The following is a 17,369-nucleotide window of genomic DNA, read 5'->3' as shown; positions in this document are numbered from 1 at the left end:
CTTCAGGGGCAGAGTTCCAAATGGTTTAATTTAGTTTGTGGTATTCAGGTTAGTGCACTGCAAATCTTAAAATAGTATAGAAATGCTAGCTATCCCAACCACTGCTAATTCATACAAAAGCCCTGTTCCAGTGCCTAAATCATAGTAGAAAGGACCCTAGAAGTTCAAAAGCTAGACCCAAGGAAGTCCTAGCAAGTCCTATATAATAGAAGAGAGACAGTTCTTTTTTAAAGCCTCTAGCTTTATTAAATGATAAATTGATATTTCTGTTATAGGAAAGAGAGTGTGGGGGGGAAAGACTTGGAGGATTGTATTATCTAGTATTTAAACTATGAAGAATGAAGACTTTGTTTTGAAAACTAGTACCAAAAAAATAATAATAATAATAAGGATTATATGATGAGTCCCAAAAGTCATATTGCAATTTCAAACCATGAAAGCTGCACCAGAGGCAACAAGGTGTCACAAGAGATAGAGCACTAGAGATCTGGAATTAGGAAGACCTACGTTTAAACTTCACTTTAGACATTTACCCCAAGCTAATCACTTAACCTGTTTCCCTAAATTTCCTCAAGTATAAAATTATGTAAAATTATGAGAAGCAAATGTGATTTTTGTAAAGCACTTAACACAGTGCTTGACACATAGTCGGCATTATAGAAATATTCATTCTTTTCCCCTTACCTTTGCCAAAAATGTATCTCAGCATTAAAATCAATGTCATTTACATTAGGATTTTTGTTTGTTTGTTTGTTTTTTTTTTTTTTTTTTTTAAACCCTTGTACTTTGGTGTATTGTCTCATAGGTGGAAGATTGGTAAGGGTGGGCAATGGGGGTCAAGTGACTTGCCCAGGGTCACACAGCTGGGAAGTGGCTGAGGCTGGGTTTGAACCTAGGACCTCCTGTCTCTAGGCCTGACTCTCACTCCACTGAGCTACCCAGCTGCCCCCTTACATTAGGATTTTGTGTAAATAGAATTAGCTCCAGCCCATTAATAGTCAAAAATCTACTCAACCCAGGCGTGCTAATGATGTCACTCCCACCTCCCTTAGTGGGGAGGGGAGATGAGTTACCCACATGTGACAATAAGTAACAAATCAAGAATAAGCAATGTAGAAACTGCCATTTGTCCATTTGAATTAGAGGTGGACCACAGGAAGTGATGAAAGACACTATCTCTTTAAGTAAGTTAGTGAACTTCCTGTGGGGGCAGTTGCCCTCTGGAACTGGAAGAAGAAGCATCTCCTGAGACCACAGACAGATTAGGCTCTATATTGTCACGTGGGTAAGTTAGGCTGACTTCCTTGGCCTAGCTGGGCCAATTCTAAACTCTGCCTATCTGGCTGTTGGGCCCTGTGGCTTACAGCTTCATTATTAAGCTTTATAACCTTCTTCTCTCTCAGTCCAGGCTGGACTATCCTCTACTTTCCTCTTTATTCCTACTTTTACCTACCTGATTGTAAATAAACTCTTCAACCCGATGCTGACTTGGGTCTGATTTAATTACGGAATCAACCTAATTGTTGATTCCTGGCGGCCACATATTTTAATATATACCTATAATACCTAAATTTTAATCCTTACAATTTCAAGAGGAAAAAAAAAATTAAAAACTGGAAAAACAAGATGCTTTAGATCAGCCAATTAATATATATTTATAAAATACCCACCACATGTTGGACAATGTAATAGAGCATTTGCTGGGTCAGAAAGACTGCCTCAGACTCTTATTATGAGCATGACACTGGTCAAGTCACTTAATCTCTTTCAGCCTCAGTCTAGTCATCTATAAAATAGGGTGATAATAATAGTACCTACCTATTGTGATGATCAATAGGGTAACATGCAAAGTGTCTTGCAAACATTCAAGTGCTAAATTAATGTACGCTGTGATGAGGAAGCAAATTTGCCAGGTCTTGTGTTAGGTGCTAGACAAAAAGACAAAGATGGAATGATCCCTGCCCTACACAGTCTACATTCTATTAGGGGGAAAAATATGTATATATGCAAGTATATACAAGAGAAATACAAAGCATAATAGACAGAGTAGTTGGAAGTATTAGACAATGCTTCATGTGTAAGATGTCTAATCAGTCTTAAAAGGAAGTAAAGGATTCAGTAAGGTAGAAGAGAGAAGAGAAAGCCTTTTAGGCATCAGCCAAGGCAAAAGCACAAGAATAGGAGTGAACTTGGTAAGTAACAAGAAGGCCGATTTAACTAGATGGTTGCAACTGATAAGAGTACAAGGCCTGGAGTCAGGAAGACTCCTCTTCCAGAATTCAAATCTGGCCTCTGACTCTAGCTATGTAACCCTAGGTAAGCCTCTTCATCTGTTTGCCTCAGTTTCATCATCTATAAAGTGAGCTAGAAAAGGAAAGAGCTAACCACTCCAGGATCTTTGTTAAGAAAACCCCAAGTGTCACTTAATTAGGGAATGGCTGAATAAATTATGGTATATGATGGTGATGGAATACTACTGTGCTATAAGAAATGATGAACTGCTTGATTTCTATAAAAACTGGGAAGACTTCCATGAATTGATACAGAATGAAATTAGCAGAACCAACATAACATTATACAAAGTAACTGAAACATTATGGGACGATCAAAGGTGTAATGCAAGGTGGCTAACAGAAACCTTTTGCTTCTGTAATTTCTAACAGTCACAAAAAGTCAGTTAAACATCTTAGAATCTTCAGAAAGTCAGTTAGAACTTAAAGCTATAATTAGAGGTGAAGTTCCAACTGACAAGGCTTTTGCCTTCTGGCTTTCACTGTGGCTGGAGGCTTTTGCTTTGGCCTTTCGGCTTGGCTTGGCTTCAGCCTTGGCCTGTCCTTATTTTGTTTTGGGGAAATTTGGACTTATCTCATTTCTCTGGACCTCTCCCTGATCTCCCATCTCCATCCCTCCCCTTCCTCTGAATTTCCTGTGGGTCCTGGGTGGAAGGGAGGGCTTGGTGATTGAACATTATGGGTTTTAGTTTCTTTAGATAATTAAGAGTATCCTCAAATAAGTTACCCCTAGTTTTAATGATTTGATAGAGACTTTAATTAAAAGCCAGTCAAATCTTCCTGACTGAGAGAGCCGGATTCTCTCTGTCTAAACCTCTCCGCAAACCATCCCCCACCCTCACCCCTCTCCCTAGCAGCAATTAGAACACCCTGAACCCCTCCCCCCTTCTGACTGACCCCGGTATTAATATAATCCTCTTGTTACCTATTCAAACCCTTTGGTGAATCATTGTGTTGAAAATTAAGACAAGGGCTCAAGGGGAAGGAATCATTTTTCTTTCATTTCTTGAAAGAACTGGGGGCATCCATCTTGGCAGGTAGTACCTAACTCAAGACTTCCTCCAGCCATCAGTTTGACTGGCAGGGAGGGGCCCTCTCAACTCCTCCTTCAAGAGAGTGGAGAAACTAACAAGAGAAATCCTCCAGCCAAAACCTAAACATTTCTTACTGGCCCTAGTTTCCTCCCTGTATTCTCTGTCTCAAGCCTCTGAGAATAAACCTATTTGAGCTGCCTCTCCTACATGCCCCATTTCCTTTATCTCCCACATACCTTCCCATACCTTCATTCCTCCTCCAATCTCCTTATAATCTTCTAATAACTCCTTTATACTTCCTCAGACCCAAATTGCGTGCATTTGACCCACTCAGATTACCTTATTTACTTTTTGATAACAAATGTGTTAGACTTTGCTACTAAAAGTGATGCAACGATTCAGGACAATCCCAAGGGTCTTATGAAAAAGAATGCTACCGACATCAAGAGAAAGAACTGCGGAAGTACAAATGCAGAAGAAAAACATATGATTTATCAGTTGTTTATATGGATATAGGATTTGGGGTTTTGGTTTTAAAAGATGACTCTATTACAAAAATGAATAATACAGAAATAGGTATTAAGTGATAATACATGTATAAACCAGTGGAATTGCTGGTCACCTCCGGGAGTGGGGAGGGAAAAGGGGAGGGAGAGAACATGAATCATATAATCAAGGAAAAATACTTAAAAATAAATAATTTAAAAAAAAAAACCCAAGTGGGGTCATGAAGAGTCAGACACAACAATGATCTCATTAATGAAAGTTTCCCTGAAACGTTGCAAATTACAACCCATCTATACCTATTTATCATGTGCAACTCATATCCATTTCTGCCCATGAATTCACAAAGGGGAAGGAATTCCACCTGAGAATCTTCTCTGGATATAAAGGATATAAATAAAGCATATGAGCTACCCAATTTCTTACTCTCACCACGTGACAAACTTATCTTTTAGGATCATGTTTCTTGTGATGAATATCCTTTACACTATTATTTATTTGCAATGTATTGTAACCTGCTCCTATCTACCATGCATCTCTCCTTTCATCCCAGGGGTGTTCCTCAACCTCAATTATTTTAAAACTAGTATTCTATGATTTGCAGCTATAAATCATCAGAAAAATAGTGGCATTAAAAATGGACCTCTATTTCAGGAAGCAGCTGGGGAGAATGGGTCACTAAAAGAACTGCAATTTCCCTAAAGGAACATAACCCATTCTTCCTGTTTCATTATGACCCCAACTCTTTGTGCATTCTCTTTACTGGTCATATAAAAATGACTGAGTAGATAAAAATGGCTTCTTTGCAGGCTCTCCTCCAAAAATGCAGCTCCCACACAAAAGTCAAATTGTACAAGATTTCCCAAAAGACACAACAAATAATTCTGCTCAATCACCCTCTGACTGTTAATATGGAAGTACAAACTACCCACATCAAAGAGGACATGCAGCCCAGAATCCCAGGCAGAGGAGCCTAGGTATATATGTGCCACCAGATGCTCCCATTAATGCATGACACTGTCTTGACTGCTTCAAGCCTTGAAATCCTATAGCCCCTCCTTGATGGAATCTGCAATTACTCCAAAAGTTTAACCTAACAATCCACACAGGAAAAACTAAGTGGATTCAGGGTGCTTATTGTCTAATCTAAAATGACCAGTTCATAGAGTTTCTCCATCAGTGTATGGGCAGAAAACAAATGGACGATGAAATAAAATAATTTTTTTTTTAATCTAGACCTGTGGTCTTATCTTTATAAAGAACATCCAGTGAAGAAACTCCCTCAAACAATGTAAATCAGCATCTGAAATGCAACTTAAAGCACTGAATTGTTAAGGAACTTACTCCAGGTCACACAGTCAATATCAGGATGTAATCCATGTCTTTCTTACTATCACAAAATAGGCTCTCTATCCCCTTGATACTTCTCAATTAAAAAGAAAATAAGTTTTAAAACAAAATAAAAGTCACATGGATTACTTGGAAAATATACCCCAATTTTACCTTTACAAATGTTCTGATACACTTACACAAAAATACGTAATCTCTTTAACTATGAAATTTTTTTTATATTATAATCCATGGTTTATATTTCCTCCACCAAATCCTAATTTCATGAACAGTCTTTTCCAGGCTGGAGGAGCTGGCAGCAATAAAGAGGCATACATGCCAACTGGGCCATACTATCTCTCTTCCTTATAACATAGTATTTGATTTCCCTTCTGTGACTGGTCCTGCCATGACATTAGCCAATGCAGCATAATTAAATAATTCCTCATTGCAGTAAACCAGCTGTGTATGAAAGGAAGGCTGGTGAGGTATATAGACCACTGAACTGGGAATCATGAAAAATGAATATGAATTCTTCCACACACTTACTAACTGGGTAAATCATTTGACCTCTCTTTGTCTCACTTTCCTAATCCAAAATACAGGGATAATAATTAATAGCAACTACTTCACAGAAAAGTGAGAATTAAGTGAAATATGTAAAAATACTATTGTAATTCTTTGCCATAATTGTTCTGTATATTATTTTTTTAAATCCTCAAAACTATAGTCATTCTCAAACTGCCTCAACCTGGAGCTCAGATCATGAGTCTATTTAGGCCAGCATTGGCAAATTTTTTATAAACTGCATGCCCAAACTGCACCTTCAAGCTGCCTAAGCCCCTCCCTCCCCCGCCTCTGTATTACCCAAGAGGGCAGAGACAGGAAGTGCTGGCATTGGCCTAACTGCCACTTCTGTTAATAGACATTTTCCTTAGCAGTTAAACCCAGTCTCCCTAACTTGTTAAGTCCCTATCTTTTGTCATTCCTGTCTTCTACACACCCCTCTGGATCCACATTTAATATTTAAGTTAATTCCCCTGGTTTTCCCCATAAGACTGGGCAGAGAGTTGGGGCATGGGAAAATTGTCCTCAGGCCCAGTGGAAAGAGGGAATGGAGCAGCCCCCTCTGACTTCACTAACACAGAATCTAGGCAATCCCTAGTTGTGGGGAAATCAATGCCTATACATATACCAAAATTCCATAGTTTTGGGATTCAGAAGGTACTTGTGCCAAATACATGACACACTATCTTTGTATATCAGTTAGTCAATAAAAACATTCATGATGGGTCTTCTATCAGTGCTAGGGAAACAAACAAGAGATACAGTCCTTGGCCTCAAGAAGCTTACAATATAATGGGAAAAGATAATACACAAAAAGAAGTTGAAAGGGGGCACAGGATATTGGCTGAGGCATGATGTTCCTGAGGAATCAATTTGAGACCTCTATAAGGCAAGGCTCTGGAAGAGTTTAACAGCCTATGTCTCAATACAATTTCTGAAGAAGCCTATTAGCATAGCTGACACAATTGGTGTCCAAAAAGAATCAGACTACTACTACTACTTTGTGGTGTGAAGATGATGCTTGTTTCTTCAAAACTTGAAGCATAATGTCTGGTGGTTCCAGTATTCTCACTTCCACTCTCCACACCTTCCCTCTCAACCCCACAATCCCTGACCTCCATCCATCCACCATCATTAACAAATTTGTTTTCCCATGTACATCTGATGTCATTCTTCCACTCTTAAGTCAATGGCTCCCTATTCCTTACCTAGAAAAGTATGAGGTTCTCCATAACTCTTAAGGCCCTTAACAAGTAGCATTACAGCTGGGAACTCATTATGCTATTTGACTATAACAATCCCATAAGAACATAATGTTTCTATCTGCCTTATCTAAACTTTATATCTCCCCCCAGTGCTCAAAAATGGTCATATAATCTCTGGAGACACATAAAAATGTATAGTGATAATGATGATGGACTTCATACATCTGTCATTGCCTAATTGTTTAGACAGGTTTACCAACAAAAAGTTGGGTCACTGGATGATGGGCTGGCTTTGGCCCTATCAACTTAAGATTTGTATGAAGAATTATGATACTCATCAATGAAAGTAGCATTCACTGTCATCTGAAGTATTAAAAATGGTTTTTAGAATTGCAGCTGTCTAATCAAAAAGTAATATAAAAAGAATTACAAAATGGCCCAGTTATCCACTGAACAAAATGTTTTTTAGTAGAAAGATTTGCCATCCATAATTACCCTTATCATGCCCCAAAAGCAAGCTTAACTGAATCTAATGAGAACTGTTATCTATCATGACACCCTAAAAAAATAATAATAAACTATAGAGTTCTTTCCATAACCTATCTTATTCCAAGGGACTATCACTGACCACCCACTTTCTAAGCCAGATTCTTAAAATTGAGTTCATATTCATAAGCCTGCTTATGTAAATGTATGTAAATGCAAAAGACAATCTTCCCTTTTAATTACAGAATCAGTGCCAGATGCTTATTATACACCTCTTTCAGAGATAATCAATTAGTTATTGAACAATGTTGTAGATCCAGGATGAAAAAACTGGCAGCTCCAAAGGCAAATTTTATGTGATTTTATTAATGAATTTGAAGTGGAGATTAGGTTGCAGTGAGATTTCAGTTTAAATGTACATTTCTGAGAACTAGCCTGTCCAATGATTAGCTGAGCATTTACACTTTTCACCAGTTTTACATATGCCTTTATTTCCTTAGGACATCACCTACTTCTTTAAATTACCATTTGATTAGAAAGAAAAGGAACAAGCATTTATTAAATGCTAACTATGTTCTAAGGTTTTTACAAATATCTTATTTGACTAGAACTAAACCTAGAGAGGCCATCTGGGACTATATACTAAAAAGACAAGAGATAGGATAAATTTGGGGTAATCTCAGACAGAAGCATGAAGATGAAGAACAGGGAAAAGCCTCTGGCAGAAGGTGGAGTATTCACTGAGATTTAAAGAATGATAAGAGGCAGAGAAGGAGGAGAGAATTCTAAACATGAAGATCAGTCAGGGAAAACGACAAGACTCAGAAGGAATGCCCTGTCTCACAAAAAAGGAGAGTGAATTGCTGAGTAAATGTTAAAAAGAAAGTGCAAGAAAGCAGGTTAGAATTTTAAAGGTTTAAAAGTCAAACAGAGGATTTTATATTGGATATTAAAGTCTGTAGAAAGGAAGAAACTACAGCTTAGTTGGGATGGGAGATAGAGCTACACTTTATGAAAATCAATTTGAGTACGAGAGGGAGGTAAGTATGGAGCATGGAGAAAAGAAGAAGGGAGAGCAAGCAGCAGCAAGCTGTTGCAAAAGTCTAGGCACAATGTAACAAAGGCCTAGGCCAGAGTGGGGGCAGTGGCAGGAGAGAGAGAGATGCCATTCAAGGTAATATCAACAAAACTTGGCAACAGAATGGATATGGGAGCTGAGAGTGAGTGAGGAGTTGAAAATCACACTTTGGTTGTAAGTATAAGTGCCTCGGAGAATGGTGGTACAGTAAGAGAAATTAAGATTTGTAAGAGGAAAATAATAAATTAATTTGGGGCATGCTGAATTTCAGATGTCCATGAGAAATCCAGTTTGAAATGGAACAAGCCTCTTAGTAAAGCTACCAACCCTTGGGGAGTTACAGGTTACAATAGTAAGAACCCTGTCAAGATCAATGAGGAATCCTTTGGGGGTCATTCCACTCAAAAGTGCAGCAGAGAGTAGAATCTAGCACTGGAACAAAGTCCTAAATCAGGAACTAAGAATAGAAATTTGAGTAAAAGGAAGGCATCAATCATATTTTTTAGATTCTATATCTAGGGATAACCAGAAATCCAACCTAGAGAAAAAAATTAATTCCATGACAAAAACAAAGCACAACACAAAGGGAAAAAATGGATTTTTCCTCAAGAATTATCTGAAAACCAGTAACAAAGGAAGCAAAAGATTTGTTTTTTTAATGAAATAAAAGGTCTGGAGAAAAAAACTGATAGGAGAATAGTTAGAACAAAAAGCGGCAAACTTTACCCAAGGAATAGAATCCCTGAATAGACTAGAAAGGAACCAATGACTCCATGAGGAAAAAAACCAAAACATTAAAACAAAACTGAAGCCTGAAAACTGGAATATCAAACTGCCCTGAAAGACCTTAAATATATCAAAATACCTGTAGCAGCACTTTTATAGTAGCAAAGTCTATCAACTGCAAGATGGCTTAAAAATGTAATGGAATATTACTATGCTGAAAAAATGACAAATAATATGAATAGAAAAGTGTGCAAAGACTTATATGAACTGATAAAAAAAGGGATGTAAGTTTAGCCAAGAAACCAATACACAAAATGAATGTAACAATATAAAGAACCACAAAATAATTAATGATAAATGTTTCAAAACACAAGAATTATTTCAAAAAAGAAATATAAACAAACACATGCAAAAAAATTCTTTTACAGAGCTGAGGATTTCTATGGACATGGAGCATTGTATGTATTGCCAGATTTTTTTGAATGTACTGATTGGTTTTGGTGGGTTTTTCTCTATTTCTGCCTTTTATTTTTTTTCTTTTAAAAAGTTTTTTGTTGTATGAGATGAGCTCAGGAAGTAAGAAAAGGAAAGGAAAGAGGAGGATACAGAGAAAAATTTAGGTAATGTAAAAAAAAAGGATGTTAATAAAAATTATTTAAAACATTAATAAGGAAATCAGATCAAGGAGAGCTAATTTTAGAATTATCTGGCCCTGAAAACCATGATCCAAAAAAATAAAGGCTTGGATACTACATTTCAAGAAATCATCGTCAGCAAACATTTATTATTTTCTATGTACTGTGCTAAGAGCTACATATGTAAATGCAAAAAGGAGTTTGTATCCTAATCATAAATGTAAATTACTGAGAAAATTTTTACATTAATTTATAATTTGTACCTCCCAATACTCAACCTCAATGAGCAAAAAAACAAATTCCAAAAGAATGAAAAATATACCCCTCTTCATAAATAGTCCAACAAAACAAATTCCCATACTACCCATGCCTGGAAAATTATATATATCTCTGCATTTTAAATTCGTTACTTCTCTAACAGGTAAATGAAACTATTAGAACCAGAGTTCTAAAAAAAGTGAAAACCTCCTGAAAGAAAGGCAAATGTCAACCAAAACCTAGAGCTTCCAAATCAATTTAAAAAATACTCTAAGTGCCCAGAAAGAAAAAAAGTTCAAATACCAAGAAACTGCCAATAGGATTCACAGGAGATCTGAAAGCTGAGGTTATAAGTAAGAGACCTTAGAATACAGTATTCCAAAATGTCTAGGCTTAACTTCTTGAAAAAAACATCTACTACCAGGCACCTGTATTTCCTTTCCTCCTGTTTGATTATGAATTCTGCAATCTGGCTTTTGACTTCATCATTCAACTGAAACAGCTCTATCCAAAGTCACCAATTCATTGCAAATTAATAGAACTTTGTCAGTCCTTATTCTTCTCCATTATTCCTCACTCTTTGACTTTAGTGATCATCATATATTCCTTTATACTCTCATCTCTCCAGATTTTCATCAGAATGTTCTCTCTTGGTTCTTCTGTCTTACCCACTCCCTTTAAAATCTCCTTTACTGAATCTTTATGGAAGACACTGTCACTGACAAGGCATTTCTTGTCCTCTTCTTTCTCTATAATAGTTCATTGAGTGATCATATCAACTCGTGTTCAACTACAATCTCTATACAAAAGATTCCCACATAAAAATCCAGCTCTACTCTCTTTACTGAGCTCCAATTCATATCACCTTTTGCATACCTCAAACTTTATGTTCCACTGACATCTCACACTTGACATTCCAAAACAGAACTCATTTCCTTTCCCCCAAAAAGCCTCCTCTCCTCCAAACTTCCCCATTAATGCCCAGGGTACCATCCTCTTCCAGAAGTCAATCAGCCTTAAAAAATGAGTTATCCTGAATTCCTCACTCTCATTCACTTAAATCAGTGGTTCCCAAACTTTTTTGGCCTACCGCCCCCTTTCCAGAAAAAATATTACTTAGTGCCCCCCCCACATACTATCACCGCCCCCAAATGCACCTGTGGCCATCACCACTTACTTGTATCATTGCAGCACCCACCAGGGGGCGGTAGCGCCCACTTTGGGAATCACTGAATTAAATGAACAATCTGTGGTCATATTTTGTTTCTGCCTTCACATTGTCTCATATCTATTCCTCTTGTTCTACTCATACATCCACCACCCTTGGACAGGACTCATCACCTCTCTACTAGATAAATACAATAACCTTCTAATTGGTTTTCCTATTTAAAATCTCTGCCCATTTCAATTCATCCTCCCTGACTTTCTTAAGGCATGGGTCTAACCCATATCACTTATCCTACTCAGTTGCTGCCTCTCTCCTTAAGGATCCAATAAAAAATACTCAGATTGGTATTTAATGTCCTTCACAGTACAGCACCTTCCTAATTCTACAGTCTTCTCTATTGTACCTTACTACTCTCTATAAACTCTCTGATCTAGCTTCACTGGCCACTGCTAACCCTCATACACAACATCCTTATTTTAAGATTCTTTGCCTTTGCACTACCCCCCATTCCTAGAACACAGTGGAGAAAATAAGTATTTATATAGTGCCTCTTATATACCAAGTACTGTGCTAAGCACTTTATAAATATTATCTCATTTGGTCCTCACAACAACCCTAGGAGATGGATGCTTTTACTACCCCCATTTTACAGATGAGGAAACTGAGGCAAAGAGGTAAAATTACTTGCCCATAGTCATAATGCTGGGAGGTATCTGGCACCAAATTTTAACTCATGTTTTTGTGGTTCCAGGCCATGAGCTATCCACTGTACCACCCAGCTGCCTCCACTGCCCTCTTTAACCTCTATCTCTTAGTCTCCCCAGCTTACTTTCAAGACTCAGTTTCTACAGGACTTTCAGTTGGGAAGAAATAGAATTTACTACTTCTTGTAATTGCTTTGCAGGAGAAAAGTATATAAGCATGTTGCATAAATTTTTAAAATTGCAGGCCCAATTTGTTCTCTCTATGTTGATCAGAATGAAGTTTCCACTCAATTACTCTGGTTGCATCTCTTAAGTTTTGGCATGTTGTCTCATTATTATTATTTTCATTGATGAAATTTTCTATTATTTATATAATGTTTCTTTGACCCACTAGTTTTTTGACCCCCAATTCTAAAGCTGTAGTCTCCAATATTTTTTAATTCTTTCCTTAAAAGTCCTTAATGAATATAATTTTTATTGCATTATAAGATGCATTAATAAAATACATCTCTTTGTTCTAAGAATTTAATAAAGTTTATTAGAATTATGTGGATAGGTAAAAGAAGAGAAATAGATAGAAAGTGAGAGATTGAGGGCTAGGCTAGCTTTCCACATCACCAGTCCAACAACCTCCAACAGCAGCTTCCTTCACGGGACACCAGAGATAGAGTGAGCCCCAATACTTCCTTGTTTGTCCCTTTTATCCTCTCTTTCTCCTCCAGGTCAAGTTCAAAGTCATGTAGCAAATGCAGGTGGCACAGGTGAAGCATACTCACATCACCTGCTCAACCCAAGAAAAGGGAGGGAAGGGCAAACTTCCCCTGCACAATGATCAGCATATGGTACATTAAGTATTTCTTCTTTTTTTTTTAATGTTTTTTGGTGAGGACATTATGCCCCAAAAGATGGTCAATTTTTGTTAATCACCAGAGATCTATAATATCTAGTTTTTCTAAAGTTCTATTCAAGTCCTTAATTTCTTTCTTGTAGGGAAGGGTACATTAAAATTTCACACTATTATAGTTCTATTAAATACTTCTCCAATTTACATAACTTTTTCTTTATAAAAAGTATTTAAATGCTGTTATTACTGTGTGTGTGCATGTGTGTGTGTGCACGTGTGTGTGTGTGAGAGAGTGTGAGAGTGTGTGTGTGTGTGAGAGAGAGAGAGAGAGAGAGAGAGAGAGAGAGAGAGAGAGAGAGAGATTAGTTCTGTGGTTCCTAAAGCATCATGTAATTTCCCACCTTATCTCTTTTTACCTTATCTGTATTTACCATGGCCTTATTTGAAATCATGATTGCTACCTCTGCTTTCTTAAGATCAGATAAATCATAATAGATTTTGCTCTAGACCATTTATATATGTGTATACATATACATAAATATATGCATATACACAAAAATCTTTGTGTATCAGTATCTTGTAAACATACTGTCAGATTTCTATTTTCTAATACAGTCATCCCCTTTTGTTTCATAGGTGAACTCATCATATTCATAATTATAATTTTTCAATTGTACATTTCCCTCCATCATGTCCCCTTGTAATTTTTCTTCTCTTTGTTCCTACCTTTACAAATAAGAAGGTGGTTAAAAAAAAAAGGGAGTTTGTCTGACACTTATGTTTCCCCTCTGTTACACCTTCCTCTTCTTCTTAAACTTCCCCTGATTCCAGGTTTTTCCTCTTTCTTTCCTTCTAGTCTTCCCTTAACATTCCTCTCTCCAACATTCGTTTGTTTTGTTTTTAACTATCCCTTTACCAATCCTGCACTTCCTCTTAGACCCTTCTCTACTTGCTCCTTTGTCTCTGTCCCCTCTCCTGATTCCCTTTCAAATTTAATATATTTCTAAACTAATATTTCTATAAGTGTAGGGGTGTTGGGGGTGGGGTGGAGAAAAGGTAGTAATGGTGTTCAATCTTCTGTTATCTAATTTAGATGAAAGTAAAAGAAGGCCATACTGAGGGAAGAGGGGACAGAAAAAGAAGAAATTATCTTAGCAATCTAACAAGCAGACAGCTTAGTTATAATCTAAAGATTCATCCATACCCAAGTCGATCAAAATTTTCATTTAGGGGGGCAGCTGGATGGCTCAGTGGATTGAGAGCCAGGCCTAGACACAGGAGGTCCTAGGTTCAAATCCGGCCTCAGACACGTCCCAGCTGTGTGACCCTGGGCAAGTCACTTAACCCCCATTGCCTAGCCCTATAACAAATAAAAAAATTAATAGAGAAGGATATATATAAAAGATATTAGGGTTTAAAAGAAAATTTTCATTTAGGAGGATAAGGCGTTAAGTATTGCTGGTAAAATGGCAGAGCTAAATCTACAGAGAAAATTTGCTTAGCTACAAAAAACTAGTAAGAGCTAGGTAACACTGATGATGCGTCTAAGCAAACTAATTATGAAACTCTAGAGTAAACTAATTCAAATAAAGATAATGTTCTAGGTTCTACTGTTTCCTTTGAGGGAATCATAAGAACAAAATGATACTTCCTTTCCTTCTTTCCCAGCTCCTTAAAAATGAACAATTGTAAGGAATAATATACTATTTCATCAGGCACTATACTTGCCATAACCAACAATATTGTGAAATCACAATATCTGAATCTGAAGTCCTCACAATATCTGAATCTGAACTGTGTATTAAGTATTGAAGAAAAGAATATAAAATAGGAATAACCCCACCCCAAAGTCATAACTCAGTTGTTACTTGTAATCAGAGCCAGTCCCAATTTAACTCATTTTTTTAAATACCCAAATTATTTCATATAGAGGTATCTATGAAGTTCTTAAGCACTAACCTTTCATTTTCAATGTATGAAAATTAGTAAGAAGCATATATGTATGCATACACACATATATACATACACACACAAACAAATACACACACACACACACACACAAGTTCCCTCAAATCAAACAGACTTGGTATGAGGGCCAAGACCAATTATTATGCAAGTAATGCTCTTCAAATAACTGGAATGTAGCTAAACTTAGTGATGAGAAGCAAAGCATTCTATATGATCCAAGTAAGTGTTTATTTCATCATAACTAGGTCATTTCAATGATACCCAAGTCAGAAATGTGCTAACCATTAAGTAAGATGACACTTTTCATCTGTTATCATGAAACATCAAAAGCTGTTCTACAGTTCTGAGATTAAGACTTATCAGACGCAACATGAAATTGTAAACGTTGTAGAGGATAAAAAGTCCAAAAAGCACTTTTGAACATTGTAAAAACTGTAGAGAGCAAGTCTGATATAATTGGAATGTCAAACTGAAAATAGAAAGTGCCACAAAAGTTTTCCTATTAGAAATAAGGTATTTTTCTTGGCCTAATATTACAAGTAGCCTAATGCTGAAACTGCACCTACATCTGGAAATAAATCAAGTATGAACAGCCATGCAACACTAACACCATAAGCACCACCAAGATCTTGTCTTTTCTAAAGCATGTGGAATTAGCTGGAATACAGTAAAAGACTGACCTGAGTGACCAGGCCAGGAGAATAACCAGTTCCCTTGGGCTAATATCTAGTGTACACATTTAAAAATAAGGCTGATGAAAAGAAATAAAAATCTGTGACTTTTATATACAATTGAATGGGAAAATATTCCAGAATTCATCCCAATCTCCATACCCTCCCATTTGCCAAAAATAATTCGCCTTCAAAGTATGTTACTAACTCTGCTAGGCTTAAAATAATGAAAACCACCTGTTCCATGTGTTGGCCAGAACCCTTTCTTTAAATGTATGGTATTTTGAATTACAATAAACAAGCATTTTTATTTTTAAGGCATGGGGGGGGGGGAAGATTCTATATCCAAATTTTTCAGAAAAAAATAAGAGTTAACTATATCAAATTTTCTTCACTAATTAAAATAAATTATAATGACCAGAATTGCATGAAACTATGAATAATAAAAAGTTATCCAAAAATGACAGAAGTTTGGGATGTGGGGGGGAAGAAGCAGGGGAAACATGCCTGTGTGAGGGATGGTAATTTCAAGTAACTTGTGAAAATGATATGCTTCATTCTTCAAAACAAAATATTTTCAATTTTGTTCTGTAAAAAATGGCATTTTAAGACACAATTACAGTATTTTATAAGCTTTCCCTCTTGCCCAAAAGACACTTCCTATAATAACACCTTCCATACTACTGAGATGTTTGTGCCATGATGGCTTTAATCTTCAAGTAATCCCATATCCTTATTAAAGCAGACTTTGTTTAAATATCTGTCCCTTGATTTTGTTTTTTGTTTGTTTGTTTGTTTTTGCAAGAGCTGGTCCTTCTGGACATAGAACACAAAATTCTGCCACTAGATCTGTTTTGACCCTGCAATAGTTTTCAAGCCCTCAGTTTAAAGCAATTAAGGTATCACTCAAAAAGAAGGTGTTAAAATAGAAGTCAATATCTTGTATAGCATAAGAAAATCATCACTGGAGAGGGAAGGTCTGAAACAGGTTCTCAGAAAGCATCTTGGAGCCAGTATTTTAAAAATGATATCAGGGTTCTTTTGGTTAAGAGCACTAATTAAATGTCAACACAGTCAACTAAAGACAACAACAAAACAACACTAAACTTCACAAACAATGCACACTGTGAAAGACAATGGATTGATTAAAGATATTAAGAAACACAACTACACATTCTTACATTCTATGGGGATGAATGTTGTATTACTATGTCTGTTAAAAAGTAACTGGACTAACATCTAGGTAATGCACTTTTATAAATTCTTATTGTCAAACTCACCTGATTCATTTTGAATTCCTGTTGTGTTCTGTAAAGATACACACAACAAAGAAACTCCTTTGATTACATGAGTCCTAAAAAGAAAAACAGACAATTGTAATATGTACCTACCTAAAAATTTACAGTGATTTAAACCCACACACAAAACACTACATTTGCTCAAAGGGATACTCATAAAGCAACTGTACAGCAAACCAACTTCAATCTAAAATGAAGTCTCCCCATCCATCAATTTTGCTATCACCAACAATAATAAAAGATCTCACTAATCCTTCCTATTTCTATATCATATTCTAAGTTAAAAGTAGATTTATTAGAAAGGATAACATCAACCTTCTCATGTGGGAGTTGCATCATCCTTAATTACAATGAAATCAGCTTCATTAATATCTAAAAGCAAACTTAAATTTTAAATTGCCCTCTTTTTTTCAATTAATAATAAAGAATTTAAAAGAAAGTACCGCTTGACATTATTTTTTGTTCTTCAAGTCCCTGGAGTAGGAAAGCAAGGAAATGATGTGCCTTATGGCTTTATGATGTCTTAAAGATTACAAAGCATTTTCACATGCGTAGGACCATAGGTTCCAGAGCTGGAAGACACCTGGGAGATCATTTTACAGA

At 36.5% G+C, this 17,369-nt stretch overlaps 1 protein-coding gene across 1 annotated transcript in view; it reads right to left on the bottom strand.

Moving 5' to 3' along the window:
• Positions 1–16,811, bottom strand: part of PRDM2 (PR/SET domain 2) — a 142,433-nt gene extending 125,622 nt beyond the window's left edge. Inside the window, exon 1 of the mRNA XM_044667763.1 lies at positions 16,749–16,811. Coding sequence (XP_044523698.1) covers positions 16,749–16,757 — 9 coding nt within the window. The 5' untranslated portion in view covers positions 16,758–16,811. The remainder of the gene's footprint in view (positions 1–16,748) is intronic.
• Between the last annotated feature and the right edge of the window lie 558 nt (positions 16,812–17,369).

Source organism: Gracilinanus agilis, chromosome 3 (assembly GCF_016433145.1).
Source record: "Gracilinanus agilis isolate LMUSP501 chromosome 3, AgileGrace, whole genome shotgun sequence".
Taxonomy (NCBI): domain Eukaryota; kingdom Metazoa; phylum Chordata; class Mammalia; order Didelphimorphia; family Didelphidae; genus Gracilinanus; species Gracilinanus agilis.
The sequence above is the reverse complement of the archived record's forward strand: the minus strand, read 5'-3'. Positions and strand labels throughout refer to the sequence as shown.